This window comes from Hemiscyllium ocellatum, chromosome 22, assembly GCF_020745735.1.
Source record: "Hemiscyllium ocellatum isolate sHemOce1 chromosome 22, sHemOce1.pat.X.cur, whole genome shotgun sequence".
NCBI classification, from domain to species: Eukaryota; Metazoa; Chordata; class Chondrichthyes; order Orectolobiformes; family Hemiscylliidae; genus Hemiscyllium; species Hemiscyllium ocellatum.
Genome location: NC_083422.1, coordinates 48,927,020 through 48,951,348, shown reverse-complemented (window position 1 = coordinate 48,951,348; position 24,329 = coordinate 48,927,020). Strand labels below are relative to the sequence as shown.

Below are 24,329 nucleotides of genomic sequence, written 5' to 3'. Positions count from 1 at the left end.
TTTTGGATAATGATATCAAGAGGGTACATCTGCAAGCATTAAAAAAAATAGAGTCAAGGGAAAGAAGGGAGGGAAATAGCAAAATTTATGGCTGTTTACTTTAAGGCCCAAAGTATTTGGAACCTAGCAGTTAATGAGATGCCATAAGTATGATAGTAAGAAATGATCTTCCATCCATATGGGTGCAGGTAAGGACAATGAAGGGAAGAAAACACAGAGTCCTATCGTCAAAGAGATGTACAGCATGGAAACAGACCCTTCGGTCCAATTTGTCCATGACGACCAGGTATCCCAACCCAATCTAGTCCCACTTGCCAGCATCCAGCCCATACCCATCCAAACCCTTCCTATTCATATACCCATCCACATGCCTCTTAAAGGTTGCAATTGTACCCACCTCCACGGCTTCCTCTGGCAGCTCATTCCATACATGTACCACCCTCTGCATGAAAAAGTTGCCCCTTAGGTCTCTTTTATATCTTTCCCCTCTCACCCTAAACCTATGCCTCTAGTTCTGGATTCCCCCACCCCAGGGAAAAGACTTTGTCTATTTATCCAATCCATGCCCCTCAATTATGTAAACTTCTATAAGGTCACCCCTCAGCCTTCGACGATCCAGGGAAAACAGTCCCAGCCTCTCCCTATCTCTCAAATCTTCCAACCCTGGCAACATCCTTGTAAAGAAATCTTTGCTGAACCCTTTCAAGTTGCACAACATCTTTCTGATAAGGAGACCAGAATTGCACGCAATATTCCAATCGTGGCCTAACCAATGTTCTGTACAGCCGCCAATGACCTCCCAACTCCTGTACTCAATACTTTGACCAATAAAGGAAAACATACAAAACTCATTCTTCAGTATCCTTTCTATCTGCGACTCCACTTTCAAGGAGCTATGAACCTGCCCTCCAAGGTCTCTTTGCTCAGCAACACTCCCCAGGACCTTACCATTAAGTGTATAAGTCCTGCGAAGATTTGCTCTCTCAAAATGCAGCACCTCGCATTTATCTGAATTAAATACCATCAGCCAGTTCTCGGCCCACTGGCCCATCTGATCAAGATCCTGTTGCAATCTGAGGTAAGCTTCTTCACTGTCCACTACACCTCCAATTGTGATGTCATCTGCAAACTTACTAACTTTACCTCTTATGCTCACATCCAAATCATTTATTAAATGATGAAACGTAGTGGACCCAGCACCAATCCTGGTGGTACTCCACTGGTCATAGGCCTCCAGTCTGAAAAACAACCCTCCACCACCAGTCTGTCTTTTACCTTTGAGCCAGTTCTATATCTCCCTATATTCCGTGAGATCTAACCTGGCGAACCAGTCTCCCACGCTGAACCTTGTCGAACGCCTTACTGAAGTCCACATAGGTCACATCTACCACTCTATCCTCATCAATCCTCTTTGTTATTTCTTCAAAAAACTCAGTCAACATGTTGGAAGTAAACTATAGGCACCAGGTAGGAGATAATGAGGGCATGTAAAAAAGATAGCATATTAATCATGGGTGATTTTAATCTTCATGTTGATTTGGAAAAATTCAAGGAAGAATTCACTGAGAGTATTCAGCAGTTTCCTAGAAATATATGTTGTGAATCCATTGAGGGATCAGGCTATTTTCAATGTTAATGTGTAATGATGCAGGTTTCGTGAATTATCCAATTGGAAACAATGGCCATAACATGATGGAATTTGGCATTCAATATGACAGTTAGAAACAAATGTTGGAAACAACTGTGTTAACCTAAATATAGCAAATCACAAAGGAATGAAGGCAAAGTCATTTGAAATGGACTGGGAAAGGGTTAGTAGAAAACACAGTTGAGAGACAATGGTAGACATTTAAGAACACAGTTCATGATTCAAAACAAAGATAGATCTCAGAGGAAGTAGGATTCTCAGAAGGGATAACATGATCAACAAGGTTGTTAAGGATAGTACCAAATTGAATGCAAATATATAAAACGTGGCAAAAATATCAGGGGTAAACCAGAAGACTGGGAAGGTTTTAAAGAAAAACAATGACCTAAAATATTATAAAGAGAAAACCAACCTCTTCAGTAAACTAACAGGTAATGTCAAAATGCACGGCAAGCACTTCTTCAAATATATAAAAGAGAGTAGAGAGGCCAAAATGAACATAGGCCCCTTAAAGATAATACCAGGGATCCAACAAATGGCAGAGGGACTGAATAGATATTTCGCATCAATTGTCGTGACGGCTGACTTTAATAACAGTTCAAAATTACTAAATCATGCAGTAAAATGTGAGGATGAAACAAATGTAATATCAACATTATAGAGAAAAGAATAGTAGGAAAATCTAAAGGATTTAAGGCTGTTAAATCCCCTGGACTTTGTGTGTCACATCATAGGATTTTGAAGGAAGTAACTACAGAGATAGTTCATGTACTGATAGTAATCTTTCAAGAATCCTTAGATTCTGGAAAACATCCCAGAAAATGAGAAAACTGGCATTGTAAAACCCTTATTCAACAAGGGAGTGAATTCAAAACAGGTAACTATAGAATAGTTAGATTAACATCAGTGATTGGGAACATATTAAAATCTATTATAATGGAAGCATTTAAAATTTCACAATGTAATCAAGCTGAATCAGCATGGCTTGATGAAGGGAAAATCATGCCTGACTGATTTATTAGAATCCTTTGAGGGTATAACAAGTAGGATAGATAAAGGAAAACCATGCTTAGATTTCCAAAAGGGATTTGCTTAAGTATCACATATAAGGCTACTTAATGAGATAAGATGTGGAGGTCGTGTATTAGTTTGGATACAGGATTGGCTGAATAATAGAAGATACAGAGTGTTGGGATAAAGGAGGCATTTTCAGGATTGCAACTCATAACTATTATAGTGCCACAGGGATCAGTGGTGGGAGGTAAAGAAGAATTGAATATTATTTAAATGGAGATAGACTGCAGAAATCTCAAAACAGAGATATTTGGGAGTTACTGTACATAAATCACAAAATGCTATCATTCAAATTACAGGAGACATAGAAAGACAAGTGGAATATTGTCCTTTATTTCGAAGGTTATGGGGTGTAGAAATAGAGACACCTTGCAAAAACTATACAAGACACTTGTCAGATTACACCTGGAACACTGAACAATTTTGGTTTTCTTATCTAAGGCAAGATACACTGGCAATAGTAGAGAAGGTTCACAAAGTTGATCCAAGGTATGGAGGGACTTTCTTATTGAGTAGATTGGGCCTGTATTAATCGCAGTTTAGAAGAATGAGAAGAAACCTTAGTGAAACATAAAAAAAAAGCCTTGCGGGCATCTCGGACCAGAGGGCATAACCTCAGTGAGAAGTTGCCCATGTAAGACACATGATGAGCAATTTCTTCTCTCAGAACATAGTGAATTTGAATCATTCAGAAATAAAGGGGTATGAAAAAAAGGCAAGAAAGTGGAGTTGAGGGTTAACAGGTAAGCTATGATCTCCTTAATGGAGGGCTAGACATGATGGGTCAAATGGCCTACTCCTGATCTCACACCTTATGGTCTTTAGAAGCAGCAGGTACTTTTTAAACACATTATTGCTTCCAAACAATGCAGAGGTTTTCTCTTACTCAATGTGTTTGAATTGGAACTATAGGAAGCAAATCTCTGAAGAAAATTCTCTTGTGAATTTCAAGGTGCATGGCAAGGTGAGGGTTGGAGACTTGAACAGCAAATGCCCCACTATTAAAGCATGCTGAGAATAAAGACCACAGTTTACAGATTTCAGTGACTGAATGAGCACAGCCTTGGCAAGTAGATACTCACATTCATTGCAAGGATGCTGCGTGGGATCAGCTCACGGTGTTGCCGGATGTTAAAATGCCAGGTCTTAATTCTCATCATATCATCAAACATGAACTCCAGATATAACCGCCCCTCCACGCATACCTAAAAATACAATCATTGGTCAGATGAATAACAATGGTAGATGAGCCAATTTCAACAGCATACTGCACCGCATAGCTGCAGCTTCGTTATAAATCTATTACGCTACACCCTCAGTTTTTCTCATTCATCACTGGCAAATTGACATTGGTCACCCAGCTCAAGTTGCTCTTGGAAAGATAATGACGGGCCTAGAAATCATTTACCCACCTTTTTAAAAAGATGTTGTACAACACAAAGAAAGCAAAGAAGGGATCAAAAAATGATCCAGACCTCACCTCTGCAAATTTAACTATAGAATCAGGGTTTGCCAGCAGCATCTCTAATTTGAGTGGAAATGCAAAATGTTTATTTGATGTAAGTAGAGTTACAAACTCTAACTTAATTTTTTTGTTGAGATTTTATCCTAAGACTTCTTGTTGATAAAAGTGTGATTTTAGTGCAATATTTAATGATGCCCTTGGCCTAGGAGTCAGAATGTGGAATTGGATGGAGATGAGGAATAGTATGGGAAAGAAGTCACTAGTGGAAGTGGCCGACAGGACCCCAAACAGTAGCCACAATATTGGACAAAGTAGACAAGAAGAAATATGGTTTTGATAAAAAAGACATCAAAAATCACGGGTGCATTTAATCTATATATAATCTGAAAAATCCGATTGGCAATAGCATTCTGAATGAAAGGTTCATAATTTCTTTTACAAGGGCACCTTTTGGAAATGACCAGTGCAGATCACATTAAATTTGGCATTGTTTAATGCGGGAGGATTAAATAATCACCTAAGACAACCATAGGTAACAGCAAGCACAATATGACTGAACTTTACATCTAGCTAGTGTTTTAAAACTAAATAAGGGTAGTTATATGGGCATGAATGCTGAGCAAGTGGAAGTGAACTGATATACTCGGCTGGGGGACAGACCAATAGAGACACAGCGACAGACATTTGAGGGGATATTTCAGAATACTCAGAAATAAGTACATTCCTACCATGAAGAAAAATTCTAAAAGGGAGGACTCAACATTTGGTGTTCACTAAAAAAATTAGGCAAAGTATCAAATTTCAGAAAAAAAGCATTTGACCCCATAAAGATGAGTCATAGGTTAAGTGACTGGTTAGAATATTGAGAACAGCAAAGAATAACTAGAAGTTCAATGAAGAAGAAAAAATTGGATATAGAAGGAAACTAGCTAGGAATGTAAAAACAGATATTCTGAAAGTATTTAAAAGAAAAAGAGTAAAGTGAGTGATGGTCCTTTAGAGAGTGACTATAGGAAGCTGACATTAGATAGTAAAAAAATGACAGATGAACTGAACAAACATTTTGCTTCTGCTTATACAGAGAACACTCAATTCCCACACTGGAGGGAATTGAATCTAATCTAAAAGGAACATATACCTAAATATGTAAATGGAGTTCATGCCACCAGTGCAGGAGATCCTCTGAGCTATTGCAACATCACATAATTCAGTCTGTCTCACTTCATAAGGCTGTCTAGAGCTACTGTAGAGACACAAACTCTGTGAAACCTGTGAAAAATAGGAAATTGGGACTCAGCTGCTCCCCACCTTCATATCACAGGCCCCACATATATGACTCCTTGGCGACAAGGTTCGTTTCCTGAATCAGGCCATACCTTAGTGAACATGGGCTTCCCGTGTTGTGTCACCATTGTGCACTGGTCACAGTCCAATGATACAAAATTATTGTGGAATGATTCCTTTGGATGTTTGAGGACATAGTACAGGTCAGTTGCTCCTCCCTCGAAGATACTGCGGAAATAGCGTGGGATCAAAGTCCGGCCAATAGCTATGAGAAAGTTTGAAGAAATAGAAATTAACATGTGATATGTAGGTAACGATCTTCCTCTGCTGCCAGTCTTCCTCCAGCACTTTACCCATTCACCAAAAAATAAAATCAGTCAAAACAGAGGCTTTTTTTTTTAATTGATTCATTTGTGGGACATGAGTGTTGCTGGCTGGCTAGCATTTATTGCCCGTCCCTAGTCGCCCTCGAATAGGAGGTGGCGAGCTGCCTCCTTGAATTACTTCAGTCTATGGGTTGACCCACAACGCTATTAGGGAGGGAATTCCAGAATATTGATCCAGCAACAATGGAAGAAAGGCAATATATTTCCACATCTGGATGTAAGTGGCTTGGAAGGGAATTTGCAGGTAGTGGTTTGCTGCCCTTGTCCTTCTAGATGGAAGTGTTCGTGGGTTTGGAGGTACTGTCTAAGGAGTTTTGGCGAATTGCTGCAGTGCATCTTGTAGATAGTACACACTGCTGCAACTCAGCATCAGTGATGGAATTGTGCATGTTTATGGTTGTGAGGCCAATCAAATGGGCTGTTTTGTCCTAGATAGCATCAAACTTCTTGAGTGTTGTTAGAGCTGCACCTATTTAGGCAAATGGGGAGTATTCCATCACTCCCCTGACACTCGTGCCTTAAAGATGAAGTATAGAAGTCAGGAGGTGAATTAGTCGCCGGAGTATTCCTGACCTCTGACCTGCTCTTGCATCCACTGTGTTTATGTGGCAAGTCCAGTTGAGTTTCTGGTCCATGATAACCCCAAAGATGTTGACAGTGGGGGATTCAGTACTGGTTATACCATTGCATATTAAGGTGTGGTGGTTAGATTATCTCTTATTGTTGTTGGTCATTGCCTAGCATTTGTGTGGCGCAGATGTTACTTGCCACTTATCAGCCCAAGCCTGGACACCTTCCAGATTTTGTTGCATTTCAGCGTGGTCTGCTTCAGTATCCGAGGAGCTGCGTATGATATTGATCATTATGCAATCATTGGCGAATGTCCCCACTTCTGACTTTATAAAAGAGGTTGCATTTCTATAGCACCGTTTATCTACTTTGAAGCACTTCACAAATTAATTTCTGAAATATAGTTTGTTGCTGTGATATGAGAAATCATCAACCAATTTGCCCACAGCCACTGTCTCATAATCTATTTTTCAGTAATATTGGAAGTCACACAGGTTATAGTCTAACAGGTTTATTTGAAAGCACAAGCATTTGGGGCGCTGCCCCTTCGTCAGGTGAAGTGCACACAGACACAGAATTTATAGGCAGAGAGACCAAAAGATCGTACAACTGGTGTGAGTGGAGTGTCGAATACTAAGTCTCTGTAGGTGACCAAGACGGAGTACATCGTCTAACACTCAGTCACCTGCAGACTTATTATTCGACACTCCACTACACCAGTTGTATGATCTATTAATCTCTCTGCCTATAAATTGTGCTGTTCTCTTCACTTCACCTGACGAAGGGGCTGCGTTCCGAAAGCTTCGAGATTTCAAATAAACCTGTTGGACGATAACTTGATGTCATGTGATTTCTGACTTTGCCCACCCCAGTCCAACACCAGCAGCTCCACATTCAGTCGTGTTGGTTAAGGGATAAATACTGGTCAGGCCACCAGGGAGAATTCCCCTGTTCCTCTGTGAAACAGCTTCATGTCATTTTACAACATCCATCCACGAGGCACACAAGGCCTCAGTTTAATGACTCATCTAACATACAGCATTTCTGACACTGCTGCACTCCGTCAGTACTGTAGTGAAATGTGACTTTAAATGCTGTATTGAAGTCTCAAAAGTAGGGCTTAAATCCACAACCTGCTGACTTGAAGGCGAGTGTCAGACTGAATGAGCTAAACCAGGACAGCATCAAGGCTGAACCTAATCTTGTTTCATTCAAGTCTACGTGCTTCTGCAGAGTTATAGGATGGTGATCAGCAGCAACAAACCTTGGTGGGGGTGGGATTTATTTTCATACCCAAGGCAAATCATTGAATTCAGTGGAAGTCAGGGATTGAACCTGGTAGTGTCCTAATCGAAGAGGACGCCTCCATCTCCAAGTCACTGAAAGTTTGCAGATCTTTTAATTTTTTAATCTGATACTAGAAGAAATAGCACTCGAGAGAATTCAGCTAAACCAGTGTGAAACTTTCTATCCAATGATACTGTAGGAGCTCACTGCTGGTGTCATCAGCAGTGGAGAGTATGGCATCGGGAAGGGGAGGGTAAGAATGTTTTGGAGAATTAAACCATGGAACTACTTCACTTACTGTATCGCTTTGGTCCGTCTTCCAAACAGAAGGTGATGGTTAACATGGCATCATCTTCAAAAAACTCTGTGGTAAAGGCATCCCACCAGAGATTGTCACATTCCTGAAGAAAGCATGATTCAGTTAGACTAGAATGTAAAAAAGGAGACACAGAAAGATAGAGTATGAAAATGAAGAACAAAATGAATGAGAGGTAACCAAATGAAAGATTAAGAGACAGCAAATAAGAAAGTTATAAAGTAAGTATGAGAATAAGAAGGAGAAAGAGTGAATGAGCGAACAGCGCCAGAGACCCGGGTTCAATTCCCGCCTCAGGCGACTCACTATGTGGAGTTTGCACATTCTCCCTGTGTCTGTGTGGGTTTCCTCCGGGTGCTCCGGTTTCCTCCCACAGTCCAAAGGTGTGCAGGTCAGGTGAATTGGCCATGCTAAATTGCCCACAGTGTTAGGGGTAGAGAAATGGGTCTGGGTGGGTTGCGCTTCGGCGGGTCGGGGGTCGGTGTGGACTTTTTGGGCCGAAGGGCCTGTTTCCACATTGTACGTAATCTAAAAAAACAAAAGAAATGTTGAGGGGCAGATAGGAGAAGATTGATAAAGATGGTACAAGAGAGACGGATGGGACAAAGTGTGAAACGGAGGGAGGATAAGAAATATTGTGTGAACAATGAGATGAATTAGGTGAAAGATTGACTGGATAAGATAGGCAGACGCATTGTCTCAGCCCAAGTTGCTGAAAGTTATAGCCAGACTGTACTGATGTTAAGACCGTCACCACTGCCCTAGCTTCTCTACAAGTTGACTGATATAGTTCATTGAAGCATAAAAACTTATAAAGATGATTAATAGAGTTGATACTTGGTGAATGTGATCCCTGACCTGCGAGTCCTAAACTGAGTTGAGGGTGGGGTAGTTGAAAATGAAAGGCTGGTCATTTAAAACAAACAGAAGTGTCTTGACTCCTCCGTGATTGTAGTGTTTGGAACCAGGTGGATCTTATGAGATGAACCATGAGATCCTTGATTGGAGTTGTTAACCTAAGCCAATCAGGGAGGCCTGGCTGACAGACATGAACAGGAAATTATGTAATTGGACTGTCTTATATGTACAAATGTTATTGTTACTGTTTTGCAAGGATTGAAACTTTGGATTTGAAATTTGTCCTCATTTCCCTGAAAACTGGTTGAACAATGAGGCTTGGGGCCTGGTTTTGCTGGTCCTCTTCCTTGTAAAATTGCTGTTGTACACAGCTGTAAATGTTAACTGTTTTTTTGTGAACTGTGTGTTTTGTAAACTGATTTGTAATTGCTTAATAATTTTTTTTAAAAAAGGAACAGGAAAATATGTAATTGGACTGTCTTATATGTACAAATGTCATTGTTGCTGTTTTGTAAGGATTGAAACTGGGAAATGAATAGGAAATTCAGAGAATCTCCTGACTTCAGGGACTGGCTCCAAGCTCGCTGGCCACAGCCAATGTACTGTGCACATGTAAATTTGGTGACAGGAGACCAGCCTGTGTGCAGGTATTTCAATGATATTATTACGTGGCTAGAAGGCCTGAATGGCCTGCTCCTTGTATTCTCATATCCTTCTCAAGCCAGTGTCATTCTTCAATCCCTGATTTTCAAACCCACCTATGCAGCTCTGATCATGGACAACGATTTTTCACACTGGGACTCCAACCATTACCTTCTCAGTCATTAAAATGTTTTCCAAATGCCTTCTTCAACAAACACTCACAAAAATAGAAACCCAACAGTCAGGAGTTTGCAAGCAGTCAGTGGTCAGGATGCAGAAGAGTCTTGAACAGTATCTTATCAATTCACAACAAGCTTGCATTATTATCACAAAATTTCATATTGAGAAGTTTCAAGCTAATCTCACCAGGCACATGGTTTGGGTTAGACAAATAAACACACAAAGAAATTATTAAAAGGACATGCTGAAAGGATGAGACAGCGTTGGAGTGCAGGAGGCTCATGTGGTTCATAAGCATGAGCATCAATTGGATCAATCACACTAAATTCTAGCTGAGTGGCACTGAGAAGGGTAGCCCCAGCTCAATTCCAATTAAAAGCGAAGTTAATTACCCTCAGCAGAACAAAGTTGAATGGCATTCTTAAACTCAGCTTCATAGATTAGAGGCCTGGAAAAAAGTCAAGAGTAGTTGCAATCCTGCGGCCCAGCAATAGATAGAATATAACTTCCTGTATGCCTGTGCTATATCCACCTTGGGAGCTTTTTTGACAGGGACAGCTTAGAAGAGCTTTAACTCTATCGACCCTGGTGTACAGATCTTGGGAGTGCTCAATGGTACAATGTAGAGGAAAGTTTACTCTGTAACTAAGCTTGTCTTTACCTATCCTGGAGGTGTTAAAACATTGGCACCAAGTATCAGAAATGGAAAACGTAACATTTTGCCACACGAAAATTCTTTCCATTAATAAGCAGAATTACCTCTGCCCAGTTCTGCAATCGTTTGTTGAGCTCGAATATCCTGTAGTCAGTTTGATTCATGTAAGGTGTGTGTCTCCTGTTAAAAAAGAGAATAATTGTTGAACAATGCATTACATTACCTGAGTGTCTGGATTAATGCCACTAGGCCATCACCTCCCTTTGTTGTTTATGTAGTTAGTGCACAATGACTTCAAATAGCTTTCAGTTCCGGTGAACTGGTATACTTTTCTCAGAAATGAAGGAATGAGAAGATCACTCATCCATGTCTTGGAGTCCTACATAGGTCGCCTAGTCACTTTATTATCAGAAAGTAATTGAAGAGCTTACGTTGTCCATGTAATCTAGGTAGCACCATAATTGGGAGAAAATTATATTAAATAATCCATGGTATCTGTGCCAGAATTGATGTATCCTTGATGTACTGCAGCTTAGTGTTAACATGTATGAAATACAGAGATTAATGGTAATATTGGTGCAAGCATTTAAGTAAACCATTATTTGTTAAAGTCATGTTGGAATTGTAGCATGGTATTTGACATCTTATAGTGTATCATGAATTCAATGGTAAGAGTCTTGAGAAGATTTGTAGCTCAGGTTGAGGTTCTGGACATCGGTTTGCTCACTGAGCTAGAAGGTTCATTTCCAGATGTTTCATCATCCTACTAAGGTAACATCTTCAGTGGGCCTCCGGAGGCCCACTGAAGATGTTACCTAGTAGGATGATGAAAACGTCTAGAAATGAACCTTCCAGCTCAGTCAGCAAATCTACATCCTCAATGCTAAAGAATTATATAATCATATGGAATCATATTAAGTGGTTTTTTAGAAAGTGAACATGAACTAATTAAATATAAAGATCTAATTCTGCCATTGTTACTTTAAATAAGGACTGGTTATCATGAATAAAATGTAAGCAGGACAGCCATTTAACTCCAAAGTAAGCACTGCAGGAAGAATGGATTACAGGTCTGCCTGCAATGACCTCAGTTTCGATACACACAGTTTTCAGTTCATGCCTGTGAGAATGGGAAGTCAAACACATAGACAGATTTTGATTCAAACATGGAGACTCTGAGTTCTGTATGCACCAGTACAAGATCCATCCAACTGATGGTCAAACTATGATTACAATTCTGCCACTTACCCAATACCAGGCTCCAGGTAAGTCGGAGGATACATTGGTGTCGGACTGTTAAGAGGAAGAGAAAGGAAATAGGATAGTTTAAAATACAGCTGGATCCACTTTTAATCCTCAACATTATAAGTACCCTCTACTCCTTTACCACAGTACTTGTCACCATTTCTTCAGACAAAGTTTTCAAAAGTTGTGACCTCAACTATTGAGAAGGACAAGGGCAGTGGGCATTTAAGGAGACCATCAGTTTCTCAAAGGCAATTTAAGGATTGGTAATAAATACTGGCTGGGCAAGCCTACATTTGCAAATCAACAAAGATCAGGATTTTTTTATTGCTCAAATATATAAGTATCCCAGAATTTCTCTCTAGTCTGGAAAACTTTACTCATACCATTGGAGTATCAGTTCAAGACAGTGATGCACAGACAAGTCTTGGAAATAAGGGGAATTTCAGTCACAAGGTTTCTGATCTCAATACAATTTGCATGAAAGGCTGAATTGCAGCAATTGTGTTGTGCACAGAGATGGCAAGTTTCAGTTTCGTATTCCTGGAAGTGATGATGTTTCCTTCAAAACGTTTATTTTGAACTGTGAACAAGAACATTAGTCATTTCACACAGCACACTGCAGAAGTGCCAGACAAAATCAAGTGTTTTATTGAAGAGTGCCCCCTCTGGTTGAGGGCATTATGGTACACATAATGCCTGGATATACAATATCGCCACCAACTGGTACTGTTGTGATATTACCATTCAAACAATACAGCATCAAGAGAAACCTGCACACAGGAGGCCATTCGGCCCATTGTGCCTTCTCTTTGAATGAGCAGTTGTACTTGAGTCCCACAATCCCTTTTTTTTGTTCTGCCTCCTTAAAATTATTTATGGAATCAGTTTTCAGCACCTTTTCAGCAACAACATTCCAGAGCTTGACGATTCTCTGAATGCAAATAATTTTGCCTCATCTACTCTTTAGATTTTTTACATTTGGTTTTAAATGTATGACATCTGATTATTGGCCCACTCACCAGACAGAATCTACTCTACCAAACCCTTTGTGAGGAACATTCGGTCCCAAGAAGTCTTCTCTGCCATTCTAGAATACGACTGATTATTTAAGAACCAAAATTTAATGTAAGTAATCAGGGAGCAAAAGAAGGGGAAATAAATGCAATAACTATCACTACAGAATTGGGCTAAAGATCAATAACTGGACTTGATGGGATGCATTCAAGATTATTAAAAGAATCTCCCTGCTGTTGGAAAGATGTTATGAATCTTGAAAGGGTTCAAAAAGATTTACAAGGATGTTGCCAGGGGTGAGTGTTTGAGCTATAGGGAGAGGCTGTTCAGACTAGATTAATAGACTGGGATTAATGGACAAGTCGCATTACTGGTCGCATGGACAAGTTGAATCGAAGGGTCTGTTTCCATTCTGAACACCTCTCTAATTCTAAGACTCTAAGTAGGCATAGAGATAGTGGGTGCATGGGTAGTTATCTACCGAAAATCCACAGATTCTGGAAATGTTCCTGAGGATTGGAAAACTTCAGTTAAAAAAAGGAAAGAGACCAAAAACAAGCAACTACAAAACTGACTAGCTAATAGGACAGCCATAGAGTCATACAGTGCAGAATAGACCCTTTGGCCCATCAAGTCTCCACGAACAATAAATACCATAAAGACACACTAATCCCAATTTCCTGCACTTCTGCCATATCCTTTAGTTTTATAATATTTGAAGTGCTCATCCAGACTTTTACAGAAGGCTGTAAAATTTCTAGCCTTCACTACCTTTCCAGACAGTTCATTCCAGATTCCTACCACGCTCTGAGTGAAAAAGTCTGTTCTCAAATCCCCTTTGAATCGCCTGCTCCTTAGCTTAAAACTATGTCCCCTCGTGATTAACCCTCAACCAAGGGGAACAGCTGCTCTCTATTCATCCTGTCCATACCCGTATAATCTTATACATCTAAGTCACATCTCCCCTGTCTTCACCACTCTAAAGAAAACAATTCAAGCCTATTTCCTCTCTCCTTATAGCTCAATTGCTCCATCCAAGACAACATCCTGGTGAATCTCCTCAATACCCCTTGACCCTTCCTGTAGTGAGGTGACCAGAACTGCACACAATCCTCAGGCTGTGGCTGAAACAACACTCTGTACAACTCCAACATTACCTCCTTGGTCTTATACTCAATGCCATGACTGATGAAAGCAAGTATCCCACATGCCTTCTTAACTATCCTAGTCATGTACTCTGCTGACTTCAGGAATCTGAATAACTACCCCAAGCTCCCTCTGTTCCTCTAAGCTACCTAGTATACTGCCATTCATTAAATGCCCCCTCATCTCATTGTTTCTTCCAAAATGCATCACCTTGCATTTATCAGAGTTAAACATTCAGCTCATGTTTTCATCTATATCATTTGTGTATATAACAAACAATAACTGGACACCAGCTGAGAACTGAGATAAGGGGACACTTTCAGGATGGTAACTTGTAACTACTGAAGGGCCACAGGGATCAGTGTTGGAGCCACAATTATTTACAATATAAATTAATGACTTTAGGTAAGTAAAGTGAATGTGTTATATCTAAGTTTGCGGAAGACACAAAAATAGACGGAAGGTCAATAATAAGGAGGGCACAAAGAATCTACGGAAGGATAAAGATGGGTTAAACGAGTGGTTAAAAACGTGGCAGGTGGATTACTTTATATACTCATGTAAAAGTCCAATTTTTTAGACTATTCTTAAAGGTTCAATTTATAGGGTTGCTTATCATACGGGCACTAGTTTTGAGGGGCTGAAATTCATGCTGCAGTTTGAAATACCGTATTATTAGCAGAAATCGATTTGATTGCTCAAATAATCCTGGGCAAAGAAGAAAAACACAATGAATTACGATAAAGGTAATTACCGGATAAAAGCAAGAGAAACAAGAATGAATTACTTTCAATAAGTTTTCTTTATACATACTGGTACAAAAATTTAATATGTCAAAGATTCTTTGAAATTCTGCAAAATCACACAGTTCAACATCATCATGGCCTAGTATAATGACACACTTAAAGCAAAACTTTTTTGAATGTCTAAGCATTTTGAACTTACCCGCCAAATTCTGCCATTTCTCTCCCGTCTACTCTCATTATGTTATGTACCTCATCAACATTAACAAATTTGTCAAAGGATTTAAGATATATGGAGCTAATATATCTCACTTTTATTCTGATATAATGGCACAATTAAAACGATTAACTTATTAACAATATTAACTTTTGGATGTATAGTGAACGAAATGCAATAGTACCAATAGATTTAATACCAGTCTGAATGAAAGAATCAAAGCGTGGGGTGTGGTAAACTAAGTGGGGTAAGTAGAGTTATGAACGAATGAATGGAGACGCAATACAGTAAACAAATGACCGGAATGAATGACTGAGTGAATGAGATTTAGTTTAAGTGGATTAATTGAAACATGCAGTTTCCTTTGTAAGAGGTTTATAGTCCAATATAGTAGGGTCGACTTTTACACAAGATATATGGAAAATACCAGATTTTTTGGCCAAAAATAGGGGGTCGACTTTTCCACGAGATTGACTTTTACATGAGTATATATGATATACTGTCAGTAAACATCAGCATATGTTCTTTGGCAGGAAGAATAGAGGAGCTGAATATCAATTAAATGGAGAAAGACTGTAGAAAGCGGTAGCTCAGAAGGATTTGTGTGTGTTAATCACAAAATGTTAGCATCCAAGTTCAACGGGTACTGGGAAAGGCAAATGGAATGGTAGCATTTATTTCAAAGGGATAGTGTGTAAAAATAGGTCTTGCTAAAACTGTACAAGGGACTAATTGGACCACATGTGGAAATCTGTAAACAGTTTTGGTCCCCTATCTGTGTAAACAAAATTAGCATTGGAGACAGTCAAGAGAAAGTTCACTAGGTTGATTCCAAGTGTAAAGGGATTTCCTGATGAAAGGAGATCGCTTGGATTCATTAGATTTTAGAAGAATTACAGGAGACCTTATTGAAATAAATAAACCATCTACAAGGTTTGATAGGTTAGATGCAGAGAATGTCCCCTTGAGAATGTCTCAGACCAGAGGGCAATATATCAGATATTAGGTCGCCCATTTATGACAGAAGTGGAGACTGTTTGTTTCCTCTCAGAGTGTAGTAAATCTGTGGTGTTCTTTTCACAGAGGATTTTCAAGGTGGGTCATTAGTTATAATCATGGCTGAACTGGACAGTTCTTTAATCAGGAAAAGAAATCAAGGGTTTTGGGACAAGGCAGAAAATTGGATTTGTGAAGTATCAGATCAGCCATAAATCTCTTCAATGGCTCAGCAGACTCGATGGGCTGAATGTCTTATAGGTATAGAGAAAGTGAGCAACCTTTGAATGAATGTCTAACAATCCCAGATGGTAACTGGGAAGATCTATAAGGCTGTTGAGAATGCATTTTCAATCCTTCACCTTATTGGCCAGGGCAGAGATTATAGAGCAGGGGGGGTATTGCTGGAGTTTTAATACACTAGTCAAGCCACAACCTGAGTATTACATTGGAGTTCTGGTCACCTCATTGCAGAAAGGATGTAATTGCACTCAAGATGTTTCAGAGAGGAGATTTACAATGTTGCTGCCAGGACTAGAAAATTGCAGCTATTTGAAGTGGATAGACTATGATTGTATGCCTTTAAACAGGCAGACAATAGACTGAGAAGAGAGCAGATTGAGATAGATGTACACAGTTGTGAAGGATACAAATGGAATAGATGGTAAGGGCCCATTTGTTATATCAGAGAAGTCAGTGCCTGGGGGCCATACACTTGAAGTAACTGGTAGAATGATTAGAGGGAAGATAAAGAGAGGATTCTTCAGCAAGACACTCATCGAGGTCTGGAACTTGCTGCCCAAAGATGTAGTGGTAGCAGAAATCCTCAATTTATTTAAAAGGTGACTGAATATCCATTTTAACACATAATCTCTGGGGATATGGACAAAAGGCTGAAAAACAAAAAGGGGGGTGGTTTATTCTTTGAATGGCAGAGCCACAATGGGCAAAGTGACCTCTTTCTCTGCTATAAATTCTCTAAACATTCTAAATATATGAACAGGAGGAATGTGCAGGAATGGGGGGAGCTGGTGGCAGTATGTGAATTTTGATTTTATTTTATTTATTATCATCAAATATACCAAGATACACTTAAAGGAATGCGCTTTAGGATGGCCAACGTAGGCAGGCAGGAGACTGGAAGAGCATAGCAAGCCAGGCAGTATCAGGAGGTGGAGAAGTCGACATTTCAGATATAACCCTTCTTCAGGGCTCTTTAGGATGGTCAGCATGGATACAATAGGGCGAACTATATTCTTCTGTACTGTAATGATTCAATGATTTATGTATTCCCTTCAGTGTGGATCCAAGAATAGTCCATCATTCTCTCACTGAGGCTAACTTGTGATTCATAAACTTGTAGTATGATCTCTTTGATTTTGTATTCCATCCTTCCAATAACAAAGCCAAGTGATTGAAATGCTTATCAAACACCTCATCAACTTGCACTGCCATCTTAAAGATTTGGCAAAATGGTCACCAAATAATTTGTTTTTATATTTTTCAGGATTATGCTATTTCGAGTGTATACGCTTTGCAAAATAGACCCGCCCCACCCCCCAGGTTTGTCACTCTCCACTTCTACACACTGAACTCTTATCTGTAGTTCATGTGCCCATTTCATCATCTTACCTTGTGTCATCCTGCAGCTGCTAACCAATCTCATCACTATCAATTATTTCATCAAGTTTAATGTCATTTGCAAACTGAGCTTAAGATATTTTATATTTAAAAAAATTACAAAGTTGTTAACCCTTACCTGAGCCACAGGAAGTACCACTGCAAAGCCACTTGCACTCCAGAAAATAACCACTCATATCTGTTTCCTAGCACTGAACCAATTTTATGTTATACAGCCACTTCCCTTAATTCCACGGCCTGCCATCTTGTCAATAAATTCAACAGGGTAACATATTGGCTATCAAAAGTCCACACATACATCTATTATGCTGTGTTGATCATTCTTAGGAACCCAAGAACTTATGGATGTAGATTTGTTCGCTGAGTTGGAAGGTTCATTTCCAGACGTTTTGTTACTGTACTAGGTAACATCTTCAATGGGCCGCAGATGAAGCAATGCTGAATATTCCTGCTTTCTATTTATATGTCTGGGTTTCTTTGAGTTGGTGATGTTATTTCCTGTGCTGAAGAGGGTAATGAAACATCTGGAAATGAACCTTCCAGCTCAGCGAGCAAACCTACATCCAAAACCTCAACCTGAGCTACAAATCTTCTCAAAACTCGCTAACCCAAGAACTTAACCTATTGGAGCAGGAGTGCTTGGACCCCTCGAGTCTTCTCCACTGTTTACTGCTGTTTTCAGTCATCCAGCAAAGTTGTGTTATAACTTGCTTGAGCAGGTTGATTAAAATAAGTTAGTAAAGTGCATAATAAATAAATGCAGAAGAAGCTGCTGATGAAAAGTATTGACAAGCAGAGTAAACAGAATGCAAAGATAGGGATCTAGTGAGAGTAGAAGTTTGGTGCAAGGGAATATAGATCGGTTTTGTTTGTGGAAGCTCGAGGCAGTAAGTATTTAAAACTTGTCAAGTGTTTTAGCACTTATTGGAAGTTACAGCATAGAAAAACAAATTAGGTATAAATATTTGAGTCTAAGATGGGGCAAAAAAGGTGAAAAGTCTGCAAGCAGTATGTCATAATTTGTGCACAAGGAACCTTCCCAAGTAAGCTCATACATAGAGTTCAAAACCATGGAAACAGACCCTTTGGTCCAACTAGTCCATGCCTATCATAATCCCAAACTGAACTAGTCCCACCTACCTGCACTTGGCCCATATCCCTCCAAATATTTCTTATCTATGTACTTATCCAAATGTCTTTTAAACATTGTAACTGTACCCATATCCATCACTTCCTCTGGAAGTTCATTCCACACGTGAATCACTCAGGTGTAAAGAAAAAATTCCCCTTTTTTAAAAAAAATCTTTCTCTTCTCACCTTAAAAATATGTAACCTAGTCTTGAAATTGCCCACCCTAGGGAAAGGACATCTGCCATTCACCTTATGATTTTATAAGTCTCTATAAAATCAACCTTACAAAGCTGAATAAAGGCAGAATACTGCAGATGCTAGACATCTGAAACAGACACAGAGAATGCTGGAGAGACTCAGCAAAAAGTCTGACAGCATCTAATGAGAGAAAAAAAAGTTAACTTTTCAAGTCTGGTCTGACTTCTTAAGAACTTTGGTTTCAGGTCATTTAGGGTTTTGCCACCTAACTTGGCTTTGTCAGCAAACTAGCTGTGTGGATCGCCAATACTTTATCCTTATTTGAATCACCAAATGATGTTGCATTATTTCTTCTGTTTTGAGAAAGTGGCAGTTCTGAAGAAGTCATACCAGACTCAAAACGTTAACTCTGATTCTCTCTGCACAGATGCTGCCAGACCTGCAGAGTTTGTCCAACATTTTGTGTTTGTTTGATACACAGCTGGTGTCTCCATCTTAAATCTTCTTGGCTCTGATAGATGGAATTGGACAGTAAGTTTGAAATACTCCAAAACTTGAGGGAGATGACAAATTTGTTCCAACCTTTAGTCACACCTTTCAGAGCAGAACAGGATTTCATTGAGGACGATCAAGAGATATAGGGAAAGAGAACTCATTTGAGACTGCGAATGAGGATTCAAAGAGATTGTTCTTATCCACCACTCAGAATGTAACTGGGAGACTCAGGGTAAAGACTGTAAGGACAGCCAAAACAGCAGGAAGCCATCAAAAGAAAGGATGGGGGAAGATGTCAAGAAAGAGGAGGGAAAGCCTAATGTATTAAGTGCAGGAAATGTAATAATTAGGGGGAATGGTATCTTCGTAAGCAGAACAAAGAGTCCCTTGAGGTATGTTGCTTAACCTGGAAAGCGAGGATCCACGTGATTCATGGTGGTACTAACAACACAGAAAGGAGTAGGCAAGATGTCCTGTTTCAAGAATCTCAAGAACTAGGAACTAAAGTAAAAAGCAAGAACTCAAGAATGTTAACTTCCTGATTATTATCCTAGCCATTTGCAAACTGGATGAGTTAAGCCAATTAGGAATGTGAATGAATGGCGAGAGGGAAAGCAGTATCATTTCATAGAAAATATGCTTGTACAGCAATGGAAAAGGTAAGTAGATATTAACCTAAAATTTGCTGGGTTATTCAAAATGAAATGAGAAAACATGAAGCTTGTCCTATTGAAAAAAGTCAGTCAGATAGTTCCTAATGATTAGAAGGATCTACTGTTTCTGTGTCTGAAAGAACGTGGGTGTATTCTATAAACCATTTTAAACTCAGCAGTAATGTAATGAACTGACACACTACATTTACAAGACAATGAATTAGATGTCATGTCGATTATTTATCAACTAAACAGAGTGCTTGATCATAGAATTATGTTGTGTAAATACTATACGATCAATCAGATGACATAAGGTTACAACAGCATTAGCAAGCTAAGGCTGAGGTCAAAGTTTGTTAAAACCAAGAAATGCCTCTTTCCAAGAAGAACCAATTAAGTCTTAAGGAGCAATTGATCAAATAGCTAAGGTAGATAACATGTTTGTGATGGTCAAAGTTATCAAATTGCTCAGTGTGGACAGTATCAAATTTCAATATACAGCCTGTCCATATGGAAAGAGGGGTTGGAGAAAGTGTGCTGCAGAATGATAGCTAGCTTAGGACAGGGACATCTGATTAACAACTGGATGTTCAGACAGATGAGATGACCACCTGTTTTGGTCTGAGTCTTGGATAAGTCAACGTAAACGAATCACTAGCAATTGTAAGCATTATGCGGGTAAGTTTGTGATGTGTCACTATGATGGCAGCATTTTGTATTGTACCTTGCTTCAATAGAAGTTAAAAAAAAAGGAAGGAACTGTGACTGCTGGAAATTGAAAACAAAAAACAAAACAAAAACAGAATTTGCTCAAAAAAACCTGAGTGTTTTTCCAGCAATTTCTGTTTTTGTTTTATTTCAATAAAAGTGAGTCGGGTATATCCCACTGTTAAAACTGCTTGGGTTATTGATATCCAAAGTATACCTGATTGACCAGGGGACGTAAAAATAAAAGCTTATTGTACTATATTGTTAGGTTGCGTCCTTCCATCTGGACCAGTCTGTCACTAGAATTCAAACAGAAAGGATAAATAGGATTGTCTACAACAGTCTTAGATTAGTTATTTTGAAATTGTGTTTTATTAACCACTGCACATCATGGAAAAACTAAAGCATTTAATTAATCCGGAAGGGAGAAATGAAAATAGATGAGAAAAAAAAATTACAGCTAAAGGTTAGAGTGTGTGGCCCAACTAAGCATTTAATACACAAACATGGAGATTTGAATTGCAGGCAAAAATTTAACTTGGAAGGTATAATGCAGTAGACATTCACTGAGAAGGTTTCTGCAAGACGGTCAGGACTGGAATCTGATTATATTAAGTCATAAAATGTATGGGAAAGACAGAGGTAATGGTAGGAGGCAACGGTGGACACTGATTAAGTATTAAACCACTTCAATGAACAATGGAATATAATGAGAAGTCAGCAGGCCCTGGAGACCTGACAAGTAGCATTAAGACATGGAAAAGGATTTTAGACTGGAGAAGGTGGTGTGCACAGGCAAGTCTGAGAGCAGCTGACAGTATAAATTCAATGATTAGACAAGCATGTAGCAATGGCAGAGTGCTTTAAATTGGGAAATTTAACTTTAAATTTTGTATTGATTAAGTAGACTAGTACAGGCAGTGAATTTCTTAAGGGGATTGTTTTCTGCGACTATGGGTGGAATCGTATCACTTTAATGACTGGCACAATGGCAGGGCCATTTTTGGGACAAATTTTATCTCCCAGTTAGCAGTCCTTCATGGTGCTCCTGACCAGAGTCATCTGATTAAGAGCTAATTTCTTCTGATTAATTAGAAAAGTTGGTCGGATGATGCAGCCAAATGAGCTGTAGGGAGAAGCTGAACAGGCTGAGTAGTGGGGGCTGAGAGGTGACATTATAGAGGGGCATGGATAGGGTGAATAGCCACAGTCTTTTTCTCAGGGTAGGGAAGTCCAAAACTAGAGGACATAGGTTTAAGGTGAGAGAGGAAAGACTTAAAAGGGACCTAGAGGGCAACTTTTTCACGCAGAGGGTTATGTGTGTATGAAATGCCAGTGGAAGTGGTGGAGGCTAGTACAATTACAGCATTTAAAAGGCAGCTGGATGGGTACATGATTAGGAAGGGTTTAGAAGGACATGGGCCAAATGTTGGCAAATGGACAAGATTAATTTAGGATATCTGTTCGGCATGGATGAGTTGGATCGAAGGATCCGTTTCTGTGCTGTACAATTCTATGACTATTTGGTGAGAGGAAGGGTTTCTGTTTAAAGGGACCAAAACATCTTTCGGAAATACTCTCAGCAGCACTTGGATATTTGTGACTGCAGAAGCCACAGTGATTGGAAATCTGAACAGGCTGCCCACCTCACACAGGTCTCTCACTTTTGCCTGGAGCAACAACTGAGGTTGGAAATGAGAAAGAGACCACTTCTCCAACCAAGCAAGCATGTTGTAAAGTGACTAAAGAAGTCTCACCTTCACACTAAAGAAGAGTGTGTATCAAGAGGATGCAGGACCTCAGGGAGGACAGGACAGGTGAATGGTGTAATACTAACAACTGCCAATCCACATTCTCAGAATTGTCCAGCAGTCTGCTGCACAGCACGCTTTAGGTCAACATCCCCTGCACTCCATTCATTCCTCCATCTAAAGGTTCCTCATATCCCCATCCAACAAGCTAACATTCATGTTTGCCCGCAATCTATTGCCCTTTACACCATGCCTCTAAATGCCCGCTCACAAAAGGTATCCCTCCCTCCTCTGCACATAAGCCATTAACAGCACTCAGACCTCCTTTATTTATCTCCTTGCAGTTGCAACACATGTTGGTGACAGACAAAGATGCAAGATGGGAGAGGTAAGGGATTAGACACTCCAGTGACAATCATCTTAATGACCGCTGGCAATGCACACCCAGCTGCTTTACTGGGAAGGAGGGCTTCCTCGCAGCTGTCAGCAATGACCTGCTCTGAAAGCTTGAGCCATTTGACTCCCTGATCTCAAACATGTCAAGAGTGTTTGTGTCTCATCTCTATCCAGTTGGTGTCCTAACTCCTCTGCCTGTGGGGTATGGGGCTGAGGACAAGACAGATGGTGCTGTTGCACCTGCTACTTAGGGATTAGATTTGATAAGATTTCCTATGGTGTGGAAACAAGTCCTTCAGCCCAATCAGTCCACACCGACACTCCGAAGAGTAACCAACCCAGACCCATTTCCCTCTGACTAATGCACCTAACACTATGGGCAATTTAGCAATTCACCTGACCTGCACATCTTTGGACTATGGGAGGAAACTGGAGCATCCAGAAGAAACCCACAAAGACACGGGGAGAATGTGCAAACTCCACACAGACAGTCGCCCCAGGCTGGAATCGAACCTGGGACCCTGGTGCTGTGAGGCAGCAGTGTTATTGTTGGTGTTGGTGATACCCCTGCTATTTACTTCAACAGAAACGGACAGTGCAGCTACCCAATGCTGCTCAGAATGCTGACGGTTGAAGAAGTACTATATAGATGAAGTGCCTTCCAAGCAGACGACAATCATTTGTCAAGCAAGGATAGAACTCTCAAGAGAAGGAGCGCTTTGAAAATCGTCCTCTCACCTGGCCATAATAATAATCTCTTCAGTGTAACTGATAAAACCCTCTCAGCTGGTCAGTTTCTTGGTGGGAAGTCTTACTGCTTTGCTGTTGCCTTCTCCTCTGTGTCACGTTGCAGGTCCAGTGTGGAACTACTACTCTATTCGAAATGGAGCTTGTGTGCAAACTTCCTCCAAACTGATTCTTCAATACTTTAATTGACTTTTAAATTCAGCAAGGAGAATTCCCTCCTGCGCAACCAATTTAGGCAAAAGCGAGAACCGCAGATGCTGGAGATTAGGGTCAAGAGTGTGGCACTGGAAAAGCACAGCAGATCAGGCAGCATCCAAGGAATAGGAAAATCGATGTTTCAGGCAAAAGCCCTTCATCAGCAATTCCTGAAGGGTTTTTTTTAGATTACTTACAGTATGGAAACAGGCCCTTCGGCCCAACAAGTCCACACCGACCCGCCGAAGCGCAACCCACCCATACATTTACCCCTTTTACCTAACACTGTGGGCAATTTATCATGGCCAATTCACCTGACCTGCACATCTTTGGACTGTGGGAGGAAACCGGAGCACCCGGAGGAAACCCACGCAGACACGGGGAGAATGTGCAAACTCCACACAGTCAGTCGCCTGAGTCGGGAACTGAACCCGGGTCTCTGGCGCTGTGAGGCAGCAGTGCTAACCACTGTGCCACCGTGCTGCCCGAAACATCGATTTTCCTGCTCCTCGGAAGGTGTCTGAACTGTGTTCCCAATCTGCCTCTCCCTGTGAAGTTGCTATGGAAGTAACAAGTGGGAGTACAATTCATTGTCTTTCTCTGCAATGTTCCTGCTCTGAAAACATTGCCAATCGGTCTAGAGAATTCCACCCAATACGTCCTTGATCCAACATGGGGGAAGCCT

The 24,329-nt window shown here is 40.2% G+C and overlaps 1 protein-coding gene across 3 annotated transcripts in view; it reads right to left on the bottom strand.

Annotated features, from left to right (window-relative positions):
- The window catches only part of ldb1a (LIM domain binding 1a), a 92,401-nt gene that overhangs the window by 15,828 nt on the left and 52,244 nt on the right, over nt 1–24,329 (bottom strand). For all 3 annotated transcript variants that reach the window (XM_060842194.1, XM_060842196.1, XM_060842195.1), the window contains exons 3-7: nt 11,614–11,658; nt 10,470–10,545; nt 8,013–8,115; nt 5,564–5,736; nt 3,805–3,927 (exon numbers count right to left, since the gene is read on the bottom strand). In XM_060842194.1, coding sequence (XP_060698177.1) covers nt 3,805–3,927; nt 5,564–5,736; nt 8,013–8,115; nt 10,470–10,545; nt 11,614–11,658 — 520 coding nt within the window. The remainder of the gene's footprint in view (nt 1–3,804; nt 3,928–5,563; nt 5,737–8,012; nt 8,116–10,469; nt 10,546–11,613; nt 11,659–24,329) is intronic.